This window comes from Aphidius gifuensis, linkage group LG3 (genome assembly GCF_014905175.1).
Source record: "Aphidius gifuensis isolate YNYX2018 linkage group LG3, ASM1490517v1, whole genome shotgun sequence".
Lineage (NCBI taxonomy): Eukaryota > Metazoa > Arthropoda > Insecta > Hymenoptera > Braconidae > Aphidius > Aphidius gifuensis.
Genome location: NC_057790.1, coordinates 20051648 through 20067250, shown reverse-complemented (window position 1 = coordinate 20067250; position 15603 = coordinate 20051648). Strand labels below are relative to the sequence as shown.

Sequence of the window (15603 nt, the reverse complement as noted above, 5' to 3'; positions counted from 1 at the left end):
AAAAAAAACATCAAAAAAAAAATACAGACAAATTTACAGTTGGCGAGAAAACAAATAAAAAAAAAATTAATAATAATATTAACAATGATTGTTGTAGAAAAAACAAAAAAAAAAAAAAAAAATGAAAAATCTATAAATTTTAAATTTTATTATTAACTAGGAATATTAATTTATGAATTGAAAAAAAAAGAAAAGAAAAAAAATATATATATATAATTATGTATGATTATTAAATGTTAATTTGTATTGTTTTGTCATTATTAAATTAATAATCATAATGGAAAAATTATTTAAGAATTATTGATTTGTCAAAATAACATTATTGTTAATTTTAGTGTTATTAATTCTTAATTCACAAATGCTCAATTTAGTATTTTAATTATTATTTGATAATCATCTTTCACTGCTCCAATAACTTTTTCCAATAACTAAAAAATAAATAAAAAATATTATTACAACATTGATTTAATTTAAAAATAATTTATATTAATTTTGTTTTGATGATAATTAACCTGGACCAGGACTTGGTGATAATTTTCCACGATGCATTGGTGGTGGACTGCGACTTCTTGAGTAACTACGTGAATAACTTCTCATACGTCCACGACCATTTCTATCACGACTGTAACTACGACTTCTGCTTCGACTACGGCTTCGACTTCTAGAAAAACTTCTATCACGTCCACCAGGATAACCACCTCCACCACGACCACCACCACCACCACCTCCACCTCGTCCACGCCATTTATTTCTTACACCTGTTAATAAAAAAAAAATAAATAAAGATATCAATAATGAATAATCATCAAACAAGTATTAAAAATTTACCTCGATGTCTTCCAAATCCACCATTACCACAATTGCTTCTATTATCAGCAAGTTCTCGTAATTTTGGATGAATAACTTGATTAGCCTCAGTCAATACTTGTATTAAATCATTAGCCTTATTTGAATTTTGTGGTGTAAAAAATGTATATGCTGTTCCAGTACAATTTCTTCTACCAGTTCTACCAATACGATGTACATAGTCTTCTGAACATGATGGATAGTCAAAGTTAATAACAAACTTGACATCTTCAACGTCTGGAATTTACGAAATATCATATTAATATAAATCATTTAAATATTAAATTAAAAAAAAAAAAATTAAATTAAATTATGATTAATTATTAAACAAAGAATAATTTTATTATTTTTAATTCATCTATACCGTCAAATAATTATCCTAAAAAAAAAAAAATAATAAAAAGATAAATATTATTTATAAAACCACAAAAAAAATTCCCATTAATAAAAAAAAAAACCCCTTTAATTATTATTATTATTGTATAATAAAAAATAAATAAATAATAGGACTAAAACTTTTGGTAAAATGAAAAAAAGGCAATTAATAAAATGAAAAATAAAATTAGTTATATAAAAAAATTAATAAAGATTCTACAAAAAAAGCATAATAGAAAATTAAAAAAATATATAAACAATCATACTAAATAAATAATGTGAATAAAATTAAATAAAAAAATAAAAATTATCAGTCGGGTGAGGATAATTAAATCATCAATAATAAATGATGATCATAATCAAGACGTACACGAGCAAGAAGGGAGTTGGAAGAGCTGTCAGATAAACACAGGCAGGCTCGGCTAGCAGTGCGTAGATCTCGAGATTAAAGTCAATCAAGATAGTCACTCAAAGCCTTGCGCCATATCCAACAATGTTGAACCAACCAATGATGCTCACTTTAATTTATTCCAGTTATTATTAATTAATTATTATATAATCAATTAATTTATTTATTTTTTGTTTTATTTAAAACAAAAAAAGGAGAGTCAGCATTATTTTTCATATTGATATTTTTCTTGATAATATATAATCAATGTTGTCATCCCATTGTCATATACACAGATTGTATATTTATGTTTCCAATTGGTACCAATAACCAATTCCAATGAAGTTTACTAGTTTTCATAAATATTTACAATGAGGCACGGCGCAGCAGCCATCACCACAGACAATGCAAACTGGATAATCCAACACAAAACCAACCAGAAATGAAGAGCCTTATTTTTATATATTATTTATTATTAATAATAAATTAATAAATAAAAATTTATAAAATTAACTAAATCACTGTTGTTGATTTGTATATTTTTGCATTTGTTTTTGCATTACCCGGCGTAGGCCTGCGCGCAATGTGCCTCTGCAATCCAAACAAACATCCAGTCGCGTTAGATTTTATTATGTTTGTAATTATTATTTTTTTTTTATTATTGGTAGATTGAATTGACATAAAAAAAGATAAAAAAAAAAAAGTAGCAACAATTGAATTCTTTTTTTAATTAAATGCTTCATTTGTTACGACAAATGATATTATTATTTTTAATTATTAAATTTGTTTAATTTATATTGGAAAAATATAAAGAGAAATTTTTTTTTTTTATAATTTTTAATTGGTAGAGTTGTTTTGGCTTACCTAGACCACGTGCTGCAACATCTGTTGCAACTAAAATTGGAGCTTTGCTTGATCTGAAATCTTTATTTGTAAAAAAAAAAATTATATTAATTATTGTTGTTGTTTATTTATTAAATAATTATTAATTACCTTGTAAAACCCAATCACGTTCTTGTTGGGTTTTGTCACCATGAATACAAACAGCTGGCCATCCATCACGTTTCATTTTTCTTGTTATTTCTTCAACTCTACGTTTTGTTTCAATAAAAACAATTGTTTTATTTTCATTTTCAGCCATAATTTCTTTCAACAATGTACTCAATCTAAAAATATAAAAATAAATAAATAACCAAATAATATTATATTATTTAAAACATAAATAAAACAATATAATTACTTATTTTCTTTTTCATAATCTTGACAAACATCAATAATTTGTAGGATATTATGATTTGCTGATAGCTGTAATGATCCAACATTAATTTGTGCATAGTCTTTTAAAAAATCTTCAGCAAGTGCTTGTACTTCTTTTGGCCATGTTGCTGACCACATAAGTACTTGTCTATCTGGTCTAATTTGTTCAATAACTTTTCTTATTTGTGGCTCAAAACCCATATCTAACATACGATCAGCTTCATCAAGTACTAAATACGTACATCTTTTTAAATTTGTTCTATTTGATTCTAAAAAATCAAGTAATCTACCAGGTGTTGCTATAATTATTTCAACACCACCATCAAGATCTCTTGCTTGATTTATTTTTGATGCACCACCATATAAACATGTATTTCTAATTCCAGATGTATGTCCAAAATCATCAGCAACTTGTTGTATTTGTTGTGCAAGTTCTCTTGTTGGTGCTAATATCAATGCAATTGGACCATCTTTTCTTAATAACTTTGGTTGATTATTAATATGTACAATTGCTGGTAATACATATGACAATGTTTTTCCTGATCCAGTTGATGCTATTCCTACCATATCACGTCCACTCAATGCTATTGGCCATCCTTGTGCTTGTATTGATGTTGGTTCTTTAAAACCTTGTCGTCTATTTTTAACATTAAATCATTATTATTATTGTTATTAACAAACACGTGTTTACCTTGAATAAAAATTAATAAACTTACTTGACTTCTTTCATGACATAATCAGGAAATCCAGCTTCTTCAAATGTAAATACTGGATTTGGCATATTTTTACCTCTCAATGTGATTTCTTTATCACTTCTATATTGTTCAATAATTCTTGGATCTCTATTGATAACTGTATCACTTGGTACATAAAAATCTTTTTTAAATGATTCTAAACGACCAAGATCCCATCTTGGTTTACGTAAACTTGCACCTGGTTGATGTCTACCACCACGACTAACACGATCTCGTAAACTACCAGTTGCCCAACTACGTCTATCACGCATTGGTGATCTACTTCTTGATCTTGTTCTTGATCTTCTCCTACGATCACGATCTCTACTACGACTAAAATAACAAAATTATTATTATTATTTAATTTATGATAAAAAAATATATTATTATTAATTATTAGCTGTTATTATTAACAATTTTTATTTATTGATATTGAATGAATAACAAGACGCGACGCTCAAAGTGTTTTTCAGACGCCACTGACAATACAAATTTTTTTATTCAATTTTTTTTTTCTTATTTGTATTTAGAACACTTACCTGCGATATCTACCCATTGTTAATTTATTATTGTATGAAAAAATATTTGTTTATAAAACACACAAGTTAAAAGGGATACTTTAAGAAAAATAGATAAATAATTGTATTTATTATTTTATTTTTTTTTTTTGGAGTTTAGGGCTGAGCAAGCGATAATTTTTTCTCTAACCGCGAGGGAAAAAACCTGACATCATAGAAATGGCCGGTATGTGGCGTGCATGTTGGAAAAAAAAAAAAAATTACGTGGCCATTTTGTCCCTGGACAGGTAGCCATTTACCCTAGCTAGTGTAAAAAATATTTGAATTCAAATTTAAATATGTGCCAATTGATGTTTATTTTTTAAACAATTATAAAAATAAAATATTCAACAAGAAAGTTAACATTATTTAATTATATAAATAAATTTGATTTTTTTAACATAATATTTTCCATTAACGTATAATTAATATTATTCAAAATTAATTTAAAATTATGACTAATGGCTCTTCTTGAAAAGTAATATGAATAAATTAAAATTCAAAAATAATGTAATAGTAAAGCAAAGTATCACAAATAATCAGGTAAGTATAAAATTTTTAATTCAAGTATAAAAAACATTTATTTAATTTTTTTTTAAATCACAATTATATTATATATATTTTTTATAAATTTGACAAATTAAATGTCAAGTCTTTTTATAAAAAAAACTAATATAAATTTACAAATTAAAGTTTTTTTTTTTGTTCGTTAAAGACATTTTTTTTAACTTTTAACAAATTATTATAAACTTTTTTAATAAAGACAATCATTTCATTTTTTAAATATATTTTCGTTTTCCAGTTTTTCAATTGAATCATATAAATGTAAAGTAATATGAAAATTTATTATTCATGTTTAGTACGTTCAAGAATAATTTCAAAAGTACAATCAACATCAGATGTTGAATTACCTGTCTGAAATTAGAAAAAAAATATAAATTGAATATTTAAAAAGTTACAATACAAGTAAATTCAAAGACAATATAATTCTTTTAATTAAAAGTTTACTTACCATCTTTAATTTTGTTGTATCAAAATCATAGTTACGGGTGAATTGTTTACCATTTGACAATGTTGATAAAAATTGTAAATGTCTGACTTCAATTACATTGACAGTAGTCGAGATTGTTCCAAACCATGTTTTTTCATCGAATGGTTCATTGGGACGGAATTTATTGGCGACTTCATGATCACCAAGAATGTATTTCAAATAATAATACTCTCCATCATAACGAATAGTTAACTCAGTTAAATTTTGCTTGGCAACTTCAGCTGAAGTTGATCCGAAAACTTTTTCTACAAATGTTTCGAACGATTTAGCCTCTTTCAAAGTGTAACGAGTCTCTGTTTCAGTTGGTTTACCGCAATGATGTGCTTGTACAAAAGCCTGAAATAAAAAAAAATTAAAACAATTAGAATAAAATTCTACCAAAAATTGTATTTTAGAATTATTTTAAAAGCTTTAAAACAATTGTATATATTTTTAAAAATTATATCAACTTTTTAAATATAAAATAAATAAAATTAACTTACCTCATAAGCGCAGAACATCATAATCACTACCAAAACACGCATGATGATATTTATTTATTTTTTTCGTTGAAATCAAACTTGAAGAAGAACAACAACTTGAGTGTAAATTGTTAAAAAATTTTCGACTATTTATATTCAAATTGTCTTGATGAAATTTAAGAGGAAAGGGATGATTGTCCGAGATGATCCAATGTCTATCGATCACCTGATTTTTTATATAATATATTCATCAATCGGATGATGTTTTTTTTTTATATAATATTGATTATAATTCTCCGCAAAATATACAAAATAAAAAAGGTGATGTCTATAATAGCTATTTAATAATCTCACGTGATCATCATTATGAAATATTTTGATTATTTAATAATAATTTTTTTATATTTTATTCAATTTTTATTTGACCTTTGATAACCTTTGATTTAAAATTTGGTGGATTGTCGAAAATTAAATATTTATATATTGTTAAATATTGTCTTAAAAAAAATTTAAAACAAAAATTTTAATATAATTATTTATATTATTATTAATTATAATGTCAGAAAAAAAAATAGATCAAATGTTTTGACCAGTGGTGTTATCATCATGTTGAATTTTTTTTTTTTTTTTAAATCTATCACGTGATTTATTGCTGATATTTCTAATCAATATGTTAATTGTTTTTTCTTCTCTTTTTTTATTAAATTTTATTGTCCCCATTTGCCTGCAGGCAAAATTACCATTTTATAAATCTAAACTATACGTATAATTTTTTTTTTTATATTATTATTAAACATTAGTAATAAATTTTCTATAAACAAACAATTAATAAATTTTTATTTTTTTAATGGTCAGGTTATTTTTTCAATTGAAAAATAATCCTTGTTATCCTTGTTATAGATAAAAAAAAAGTAAAACAAGTACTCGACTTGGAACATTTTGTTTAATAATAACGGGGTCAAATAAAAAAAAATTATACAAGTAAATGATAATTAGTCGACTATCTATTGATAAAATATAAAACAACAATTATTTATACATTATCATTTTTGCTTTAGAGGAAAATATGCATAAATGCGATAAATAAGTTAACAAGTTTGTTGCTAACAATGTCCTCTTTCTGGAAACATTGGACATTTTGTATATAAATAGTTGAAAAAATTGCAACACCTTAGTTTAGTCTTGAAAAAAATTAAATAAAAATTAAACATGCGTATCTTAATGATAATATTACTGTTTTGTTATTATGAGGTAATTCTCGTTAAATATTTAAAAAAATAGATCATTCATTAAACATTAAATTGAATATTTATTTTTTAATTTATCATTTTAATTTTATTTCAGGCTTTTGTCAAGGTCTGTGCTGAAGAGTCAGAAACGATTAATCCATTTGGTAATTTTATATTAAAAAAAACGGAAAATTTGTCAGAATTTGCAGAAAAAGTATTTAGACCAGAGGCAAAGGAAGTTATCAAGCTTATGAAGCCAGGCATATCATTTTTAAATTTTCAAGCTGATCAAGATGTTATGACTTTGACATACTCTGTTGGTGATAAAAATATTACAAATAGTTTTCAACTTGATAAAAAATTTCAAGAAGAAACCTATTTTTCACCTGCCGAGGTAATTGCAATTCTATTTAATCATTAAAATTATATAATTTTAATTTACTTTGTTTATTATTTTGTTATATATATACCTATATATTTTTTTTTTATTTGCAGACTATTGTACACAAAGATAATGAAGGTCATTATACATGGGAGTCCACATTATCAACTGGTCGTTTATTGACTCGAGAAGAAGTTTTCACAAATGAAGGAGTTACAGTTGTTAGTAATTAGTATATTGTAAATTTAAATTTTAATTGCATCTTATTTTTATTAATCATATTTTTTTTTCTTTTCAGATTCAGACTTCACCGATTGTTGACTTTGCTTCTACACTTTATTATGAACGTGTCTGAACTTTTATTTTATTTTTAAAATAAAAATATAAATTATATACGAATGAAAAAATTATTTAAAGAATTAATAATGTTATTATGTATAATGTTAAAAATTAAATAAAGATTTAATCACTTGAAAATAATAACATTTGATTAATAAAATATTTTATTTATTTTACCCTTTTTTTTCTATTTTTTTTTTTTTTTCGTTTTTTAAATAAAATATTCACGATATTCTTAATAATTAAATTAAAATTATTATTATTAATTATTATTATAATCGCTAAAAAAGCTAGATAAAATGTTTGACCGATGATCACGTGTTATCATCGTGTTAAATATATATTTTTTTTTTTTTCAAATCTATCACGTTATTTAATTTCTGACATTTTTAATCGATACGCTAATTGTTTTTTTTATATATTTTTATTGAATTTTATTGTCCTCAGGCAAAATTATCGTTTTGTAATTTTAAATTATAAAAAATATATAATTTGTATATAAAATCTATTAAATTTTTTTTTATATTATTATAAAATGAATGAGAATAAACATTAATAATAAATTTTTTAAATGTAAAAATAATATTTTTCATAGATAAAAAAAAGTAAAATAAGTATTCGACTTTAATTTGTTTGAAAATAACAAGGTCAAATAAAAGAAATTATACAAGTAAATAATAATTAGTAGACTATCTATGGTGATAAAGTATAAAACAACAATTATATATATACATTATCATTTGTACTTTTTTTAAACATTCTACAGACAATTAATATTTTAAAAAACACGTGTAATCGATAAATAAGTTAGCGAGTTTTTCGTTGAAAATATCCCTTTTCTTTAAACATGAGCCAGTTTGTATATAAACAATCGAAAAAATTGCAACAACTTACTCAAGTATAGTCTTGAAAAAATTAAATAAAAATTAAACATGCGTATCTTGATGATAATATTGCTGTTTTGCTATTATGAGGTAATTCTCGTTAATTATTTTAAAAAATAGATCATTCATTTAACATTAAATTAAAAATTTATTTTTTAATTTTATATTTTATTTCAGGCTTTTTTAAAAGTGTATGGTGCTGAAGATTCACAAACGATTAATCCATTTGGTGATTATATTTTTAAAAAATCAGAAAATTTATCAGAATTTGCAGAAAAAGTATTTAGACCAGAGGCAATGGAAGGTGTCAAGCTTTTAAAGCCAGGCATATCAACTTTGAATGTTCAGATTGATAAAGATGTTATAACTATGACTTACTCTGTAGGTGATAGAAATATTACGAATAGTTTTCAAGTTGACAAAAAATTTCAAGAAGAAACCTATCTTTCACCTGTTGAGGTAATTGCATTTTTATTTAATCATTAAAATTATATAATTATAATTTACTTTTTTTATTATTTTGTTATAATTTTTTTTTTCAATTTGCAGACTGTTATACACCAAGATAATGACACTCATTATACATGGGAGTCCACATTATCAAATGGCAATAAATTATTTCGAGAAGATATTGTTTCAGAAGGAAAAATTACACTTGTAAGTATATTGTAAGTTCAAATTTTAATTACACCTCATTTTTATTTATTTATATTTTTTTGTTTTCAGATTATGACTTCACCGATTGTTGACTTTGCATCTACACTTTATTATGAACGTGTCTGAACTTTTATTTTATTTTAAAATAAAAAATATAAAAATTATATTATACTAATGAATAATTTATTTAAAAAAATAATATTATATCATGTTGAAAATTAAATAAAGATTTAACCATTTGAAAAAACTAACATTAAAAAAATTTTATTGTTATCCTTGAATATATTATTACAAAAAAAATATTTATGAAAAAATATGAGAATTTTTATGATTTATTTTATTTGTCAAGAGTCCAGATATCATAAATATAAAAAAGTTGTTAAAATTATTCATCATAATATATTTTACCCCTTTTTTTCTATTTCTTTTTTCGTTTTTTAAATAAAATATTCATGATAGTCTCAATATTTAAACAGTTGTCTCTAAAATCACAGTGAAATAAGTAATTTTTTTTTTTCATCAAGCTCAGTTGAATTTAAAATTCTTTCTGATAATTTAAAAAAATCTCATGATGAACGAGATCATATTAAAATCATTAAAAATATTTTTTTATCTGGTGGTTTTGAGTACTACAATTAAAGCCACTCAAGAAACTCCAAGCAATGGTAAAATATATTAATTATTTTAATTTAAATATATATGTAAATATTTCTTTTTCATTTTATCCATATTTAAAAAAAAAAAAAAAAAATTATCAAATAAATAAAAATATGACACGTAGAAGTAAAAATTCCAATGAAAAAAAAATACATCGCATTTAAAATATATCAAGGTTATCATAAAGAATATAAAAAAAAAAAAAAAATATACCTTGAAAATTTATTTTATTATTTCCTATAGTTTTTATTATTTGTAATAAATAAATTCTTATCTTTTAACTTCCTAGCTCCTTCTAATGCAGTTTACAAGATATCAAATAGCAACTTAACAGGTGAAACAAAATTATCAAAAATTAAAATCAAAGATTTGTCAAGTATATTTGAATCTACCAATAACGATAAATACAGTGGAAGTATGACCATTGATTGTAAAAATAAAAAAATGTATTTATTAAAATATTCTGGAATTGATGGTAAAATAATTTTATATTTTATTAATTATTTATTATTATTTTTTTAATAGCAAAAAACTATTTTCTACATTAAAATTATTTATTTTAATAGGATATTATAAAAAAACACTTGATGTGGTGCAATACAATGGAAATAATTTTAAAAAAATAAATCAAATTTATGATATATTTGATAAAGCAGAATCAATAGCAATCGATTGGAATTCTGAAAATATATATTGGACTGAATATAATAACCGCAATCATTTAATAAAAGTTACAAATAAATTTTTTAATGAAACAAAATATCTTACTTCCCACAAATATATAAAAAATCTTCAAGTTTATCCAAATCAAAAGTAAGTTTACTATTCTTGTGTGAGTAAATTTGTTTTTTATTTATTAAATGTTTTTATTTTTTTTTTTTTAGAGAAATATTTTTCTTTGACTATTGCGATTTTTGGTATTATTCAATTTCGTCTGATAAAACTGAACCAATTCGTCTTTTTGATGAAACTAAAAAAGACGTGATACAAGATTTTACTATCGATTATAAAAATGATAAATTATGCTGGCTTACTAATACGTTTGATTCAAAGATACATCTTTCTGTTCTGAGTAAATTTTTTATTTATTTATTAATTGCTAATTTAATATTTAAAATATTTTTATATTATGTTTAGGTTGTTTTAATATCAACACTTCAAGTCGACCATTAAAAACCAAAGACATTGATATTATTGAAAAAATTGAAAATTATGCTCGGAGCTTGGCTATAATTAATGATAAGTATTATTGGCGTACATATGAAAATAATAAGTAAGTAGTTTGTCAATATATAATTTATTATTAATATAAAGTTCTATTATTTAACTTGAAAAATTATTTTTTTTTTTCTACAGGGTACAATTGTATGTTAAAAAAATCAACGAAGTAGCTGTTGAAATAAATTTGGATCGAGTTAAACTTGATAAAAGTTTTTTTTTTGTCTCATTTAATTGTCCTTCTGTTCCACGTATGTATTAAAAAATTATAACTATTATATTATTTGATTATTCAAATCAATCCATATTTAAAAAAAAAAAAAATAAGTATAACTTAAAAATTTGTTTTATCATTTCCTAGTTTTTTATTATTCGTAATAAATAAATTCTCATATTTTAACTTCCTAGCTTCAAATAGTTTATATTATGTATATTATATAATTAAAAAATTTAAAACGATTCAGCTATAAAGAAAACAAATATTTATTTATTTAATTAAGCTTTTTTGTTATTTTAGATCCACGAAAAAATCCAGATGATTCTTATTTTTTATTCATTGATTTAACTGAATTCTATACTTTGCCATATTCTCAAAATAAATTATCAAAAATTCAAATTAAAGATTCTTCAATTTTATCCAACAATATTCCAAGCGATAATGGATACAATTGGGCAACTACTATTGATTGTTTAAACAAAAAAATTTATGTTTTAAAAGCATCTCGTAATATTTTTACACATTTTTAATATCTTTATATATAATTAATCGACCCATTATTTATCGTAAATATTTTTTAGATGGTAAACAAATGCTTGATGAGATAAACTATAAAAACAATAATGAATTTGAAAAAATTAATCAAACCCCTAATATATTTGAAAATGCAAGATCAATTGCATTTGATTGGACAACAGAATATATTTATTGGGTTGAATTTAATGATGGAAAATATTCAATAAAAGCTATTGATAAATTTTTTAATAATTTAAAATACATTGTTACTAATTTTGCTGACGATTTATATATTCGAAAAATTCATGTTTATCCAAAACAAAAGTGAGCATATAATTATTTATCGATTTTTAATTATAATTTATTATACCATAAACTACTTATTAAATAAAAGCATGTTTATAAATTTTTTAATTTAGTATTTGTTATTTTTTTTTTTCAGAGAATTATTTTTTTCAGATGATTTTCATATTTGGTATTGTTCTACATCATCAAATAGTAGTCCAAATTATTTTTTTAATAGTCCAGATAATCAACAGATACAAGATTTTTCAATTGATTATGAAAATGATAAATTATGTTGGATTAGTTATGCTGAATATGCTGAAGATAAAATATCTAAATTGAGTATGTATCCAATTACCAGATAAAAGTATTAAAAAAAATATAAATAATTATTTTTTGTTTAGATTGTGCCAATATTGGTGGTTCTCATTGGCCAGTAAATGATAATGACATTGATGTTGTTTATGAAATCAAAGGATATGCTTTACACTTAGCAGTATTTGATAATACTTTTTATTGGATTGCATCAAATGGAAATACGTAAATTAATTTATAATTATTATTTATATATTAAAATATAGTTATATTATTTAAATAATTATTTATTACAGAAGGGCATTGTATTTTAAAAATGGTACAGAAGAATTAGCTGTTAAATTAGTTGATAATTTAGGTATACATCGACAATTTTTATATGTTCCTTCAACTTGTCCTTCTAATTCTAATTCATGTATGTAATATATAAATTAATTTTTTTCTGTTTCTCATACTTATATCTTTAATTTACAATTTTTGATTATAGATTTATCAAAAACACGTGTTGCAAAATTAGATAAAGCCAACAATCAAAATTCAATGCAAAAAAGTGTTACGAATTTTTTACTGTACGCGAATTTAAATGATTTTTATACTTTACCATATCCTAGAAACGATAAAAGTCTTTCAAAAATTGAAATTAAAGATTCATCAAATTTATTTGACAATAAATACAAATACACTGACACTTTCACTACCGATTGTAAAAATAATAATATTTATATTTTAAAAACACCTGAAATTTATGGTAAAGTATTTTTAAAATTTAATTAAAAATTGTTTAAATATATTATAATAACAATTATTTTTTTAGATGGAAAGGCAATGCTTGATGTAATAAACTATAATGATAATAATGAATTTAAAAGAATTAATCAAATTCCTAATATATTTGATAATGCAACATCAATTACATCAGATTGGACAACTGGAAATATATATTTCATTGATTATACAAATGAAAAATATTCAATAAAATCAACAGATAAATTATTTCAACAAACAAAATATATTGCTGATTCTACCCAAGGAATAAATATAAGCCTTATTCACGTTTATCCAAAACAAGAGTAAATATGAAAAAATTAATAAAACAATTTATTTTATTTTTTTAATATTATATTGTTTTATTATTTTTAGTGTATTATTTTTTTTACATCATGATGCTCTTTATTACTATTCAAATTATTCAACATCATTTAATAATCCTCTAAAACGTCTTTTTGATGAAATAAAAAATGAAGAGTATTTAGATTTTTCAATTGATTATGCACTTGATAAATTATGCTGGATTGTTTATGTTGAAGAAAAATATAATCTCAGTATGTATTTATTATTTTTTATTTAAAAAAAATAATGAAATAGTTAATTTTAATTATTTTTTTTTTTTTTTAGATTGTGCGAGTATCAATAATTTTAATCGACCTCTAAATTCGAAAGACATTGATTTAATTGATGAAATTAAAAATCCTGTTTGGAATTTAGCAGTATTTAATGATAATTATTATTGGATTGAATTTGATCATAAAAATGATGTGTAAGTTGTTCTTTAATTTATTATTTTATTTATAATATTATTACTATTGTAATAATTGTTTAAAATTACTTTATTATAGGGTAGAGTTGTATGCTAAAAAGGGCAGAGAAAAAGCTGTTAAACTTGCTGATCATTTAAAATTACAAAATCAATTATTGTTTGTTTATTCAAATTGTCCATATATTCCATTGTCAAAGAAAAATTTTATTGAAAATATTAATTATAAAAGCTCTGAAAAGCAACAAGAAAATGATGGCAGTTATTTATTATATGTAAATTCTACTGGGCTGTACACTTTGCCATATTCAATAGAAAAAAAACAATTATCAATTGTTGAAATAGAAAATTCAACAGAAGATAATACTTATACAAGTTTTCGAACATTTACAACTGATTACGTTGATAAAAATATTTATATTTTAAAACCTTCACCAGCCATTGGTAATTTTTTTAAATTAATTTTCATCAATATAATTTAATTGTAAATTTATTTTTTTTTTCAGCTGGACAAATGCTTGATGTCATAAATTATAATGATAACAAATTCAAAAGAATCAATAGAATTTTAAATATTTTTGATAATGCAACGTCAATTGGATTTGACTGGACAACAAAAAATTTATACTGGATTGATTTTGAAAATTCAAAATATGTTTTAAAAGTAACAGACAAATCATTTACTAAAATTGATTATATTACTAATCCTTCTGATATGTATATGAAAAATATTCAAGTTTATCCAAAGCAAAAGTAAGTATATACAAAAATATAAAAAAAATAATTTAAAGTTTTCAATTAATTAATTTATACTCTTCTTTATTTTATTTTTTAGAGAAATATATTTTACAGATGGTAATAATTTATGGAACACTTCTTGTTCACCTGGTAGTAGTAAAAATTTACTATTTTTTATATCAATGAAAAGTGAATTGATTGTAGATTTTGTTATTGATTATGCACTTGATAAATTATGTTGGATTGGTGTAGAAATGAAGTTTCAAAATAATACTCGGTTATTAACAATGCCATACTATCTTAGTATGTATATTTACTATTTTTAAATTTAATATTTAAATGATAATAATAATAATTTGTTGAATTATTAATTTAGATTGTATTAATATCGGCAATTCTCATCGGCCATTGAATTCACAAAATATTCAACGTATTTATGAATTTAAAAGTAATCGTCCTAACCATTTAGCTGTATTTAATAATGCATTTTATTGGACTGAATACGAAATTAATGAGTGAGTGGTTATTGACTTTTTTACATCATTTGAAAATTTTTTAATTTAAAATTTATTTACTAGGCAAGTGATGTATTTTAAAAATGGCAATGAGACAGCTGTTAAAATCACCGACGGTTTAACGAAAAGTCTTCATCAATTTGTATTTTTAATGCCAAATTGTCCTTTTTATAATTAAACTTGATCCAAGTTTTTTATTTGTTTCTATTATCTGTCTTTTTGTTTCATGTATGTATTGAAAAATTATTATTATTTGATTATTTAAATATTTTTATAATTAATTATATTTTGTTATATTTTATTTTTTCAACAGGAATTACTCTAATATGCACCAGCCTATGCACCAGAAAACCAGATTTTTTTTTCTGAAAACTTAATATCACTTTACTGCACTTTAATCTAAATGAAAAAAAAAATTAATAATTATGAGTCTAATCAATCTTAAATG

At 22.4% G+C, this 15603-nt stretch overlaps 3 protein-coding genes across 3 annotated transcripts; 1 reads left to right on the top strand and 2 right to left on the bottom strand.

The window, feature by feature from the left end:
- Window positions 1-249: 249 nt before the first annotated feature.
- LOC122852598 (ATP-dependent RNA helicase dbp2-like) lies at window positions 250-4325 on the bottom strand. The gene is made up of 8 exons (XM_044152496.1): window positions 4140-4325; window positions 3583-3933; window positions 2850-3503; window positions 2603-2775; window positions 2474-2533; window positions 829-1083; window positions 513-758; window positions 250-428 (listed from the first exon to the last, which is right to left on the bottom strand). The coding sequence occupies exons 1-8, from the start codon at window positions 4154-4156 to the stop codon at window positions 394-396; spliced, it is 1791 nt and encodes a 596-aa protein (XP_044008431.1). The 5' UTR covers window positions 4157-4325; the 3' UTR covers window positions 250-393.
- Window positions 4326-4955: 630 nt separating this feature from the next.
- LOC122852614 lies at window positions 4956-5778 on the bottom strand. Its single transcript, XM_044152515.1, has 3 exons — window positions 5691-5778; window positions 5170-5544; window positions 4956-5072 (listed from the first exon to the last, which is right to left on the bottom strand). The coding sequence occupies exons 1-3, from the start codon at window positions 5730-5732 to the stop codon at window positions 5004-5006; spliced, it is 486 nt and encodes a 161-aa protein (XP_044008450.1). The 5' UTR covers window positions 5733-5778; the 3' UTR covers window positions 4956-5003.
- A 982-nt stretch (window positions 5779-6760) lies between these two features.
- Window positions 6761-7765, top strand: LOC122852615. The gene is made up of 4 exons (XM_044152516.1): window positions 6761-6920; window positions 7014-7292; window positions 7394-7501; window positions 7579-7765. The coding sequence occupies exons 1-4, from the start codon at window positions 6879-6881 to the stop codon at window positions 7633-7635; spliced, it is 486 nt and encodes a 161-aa protein (XP_044008451.1). The 5' UTR covers window positions 6761-6878; the 3' UTR covers window positions 7636-7765.
- Window positions 7766-15603: the final 7838 nt, after the last annotated feature.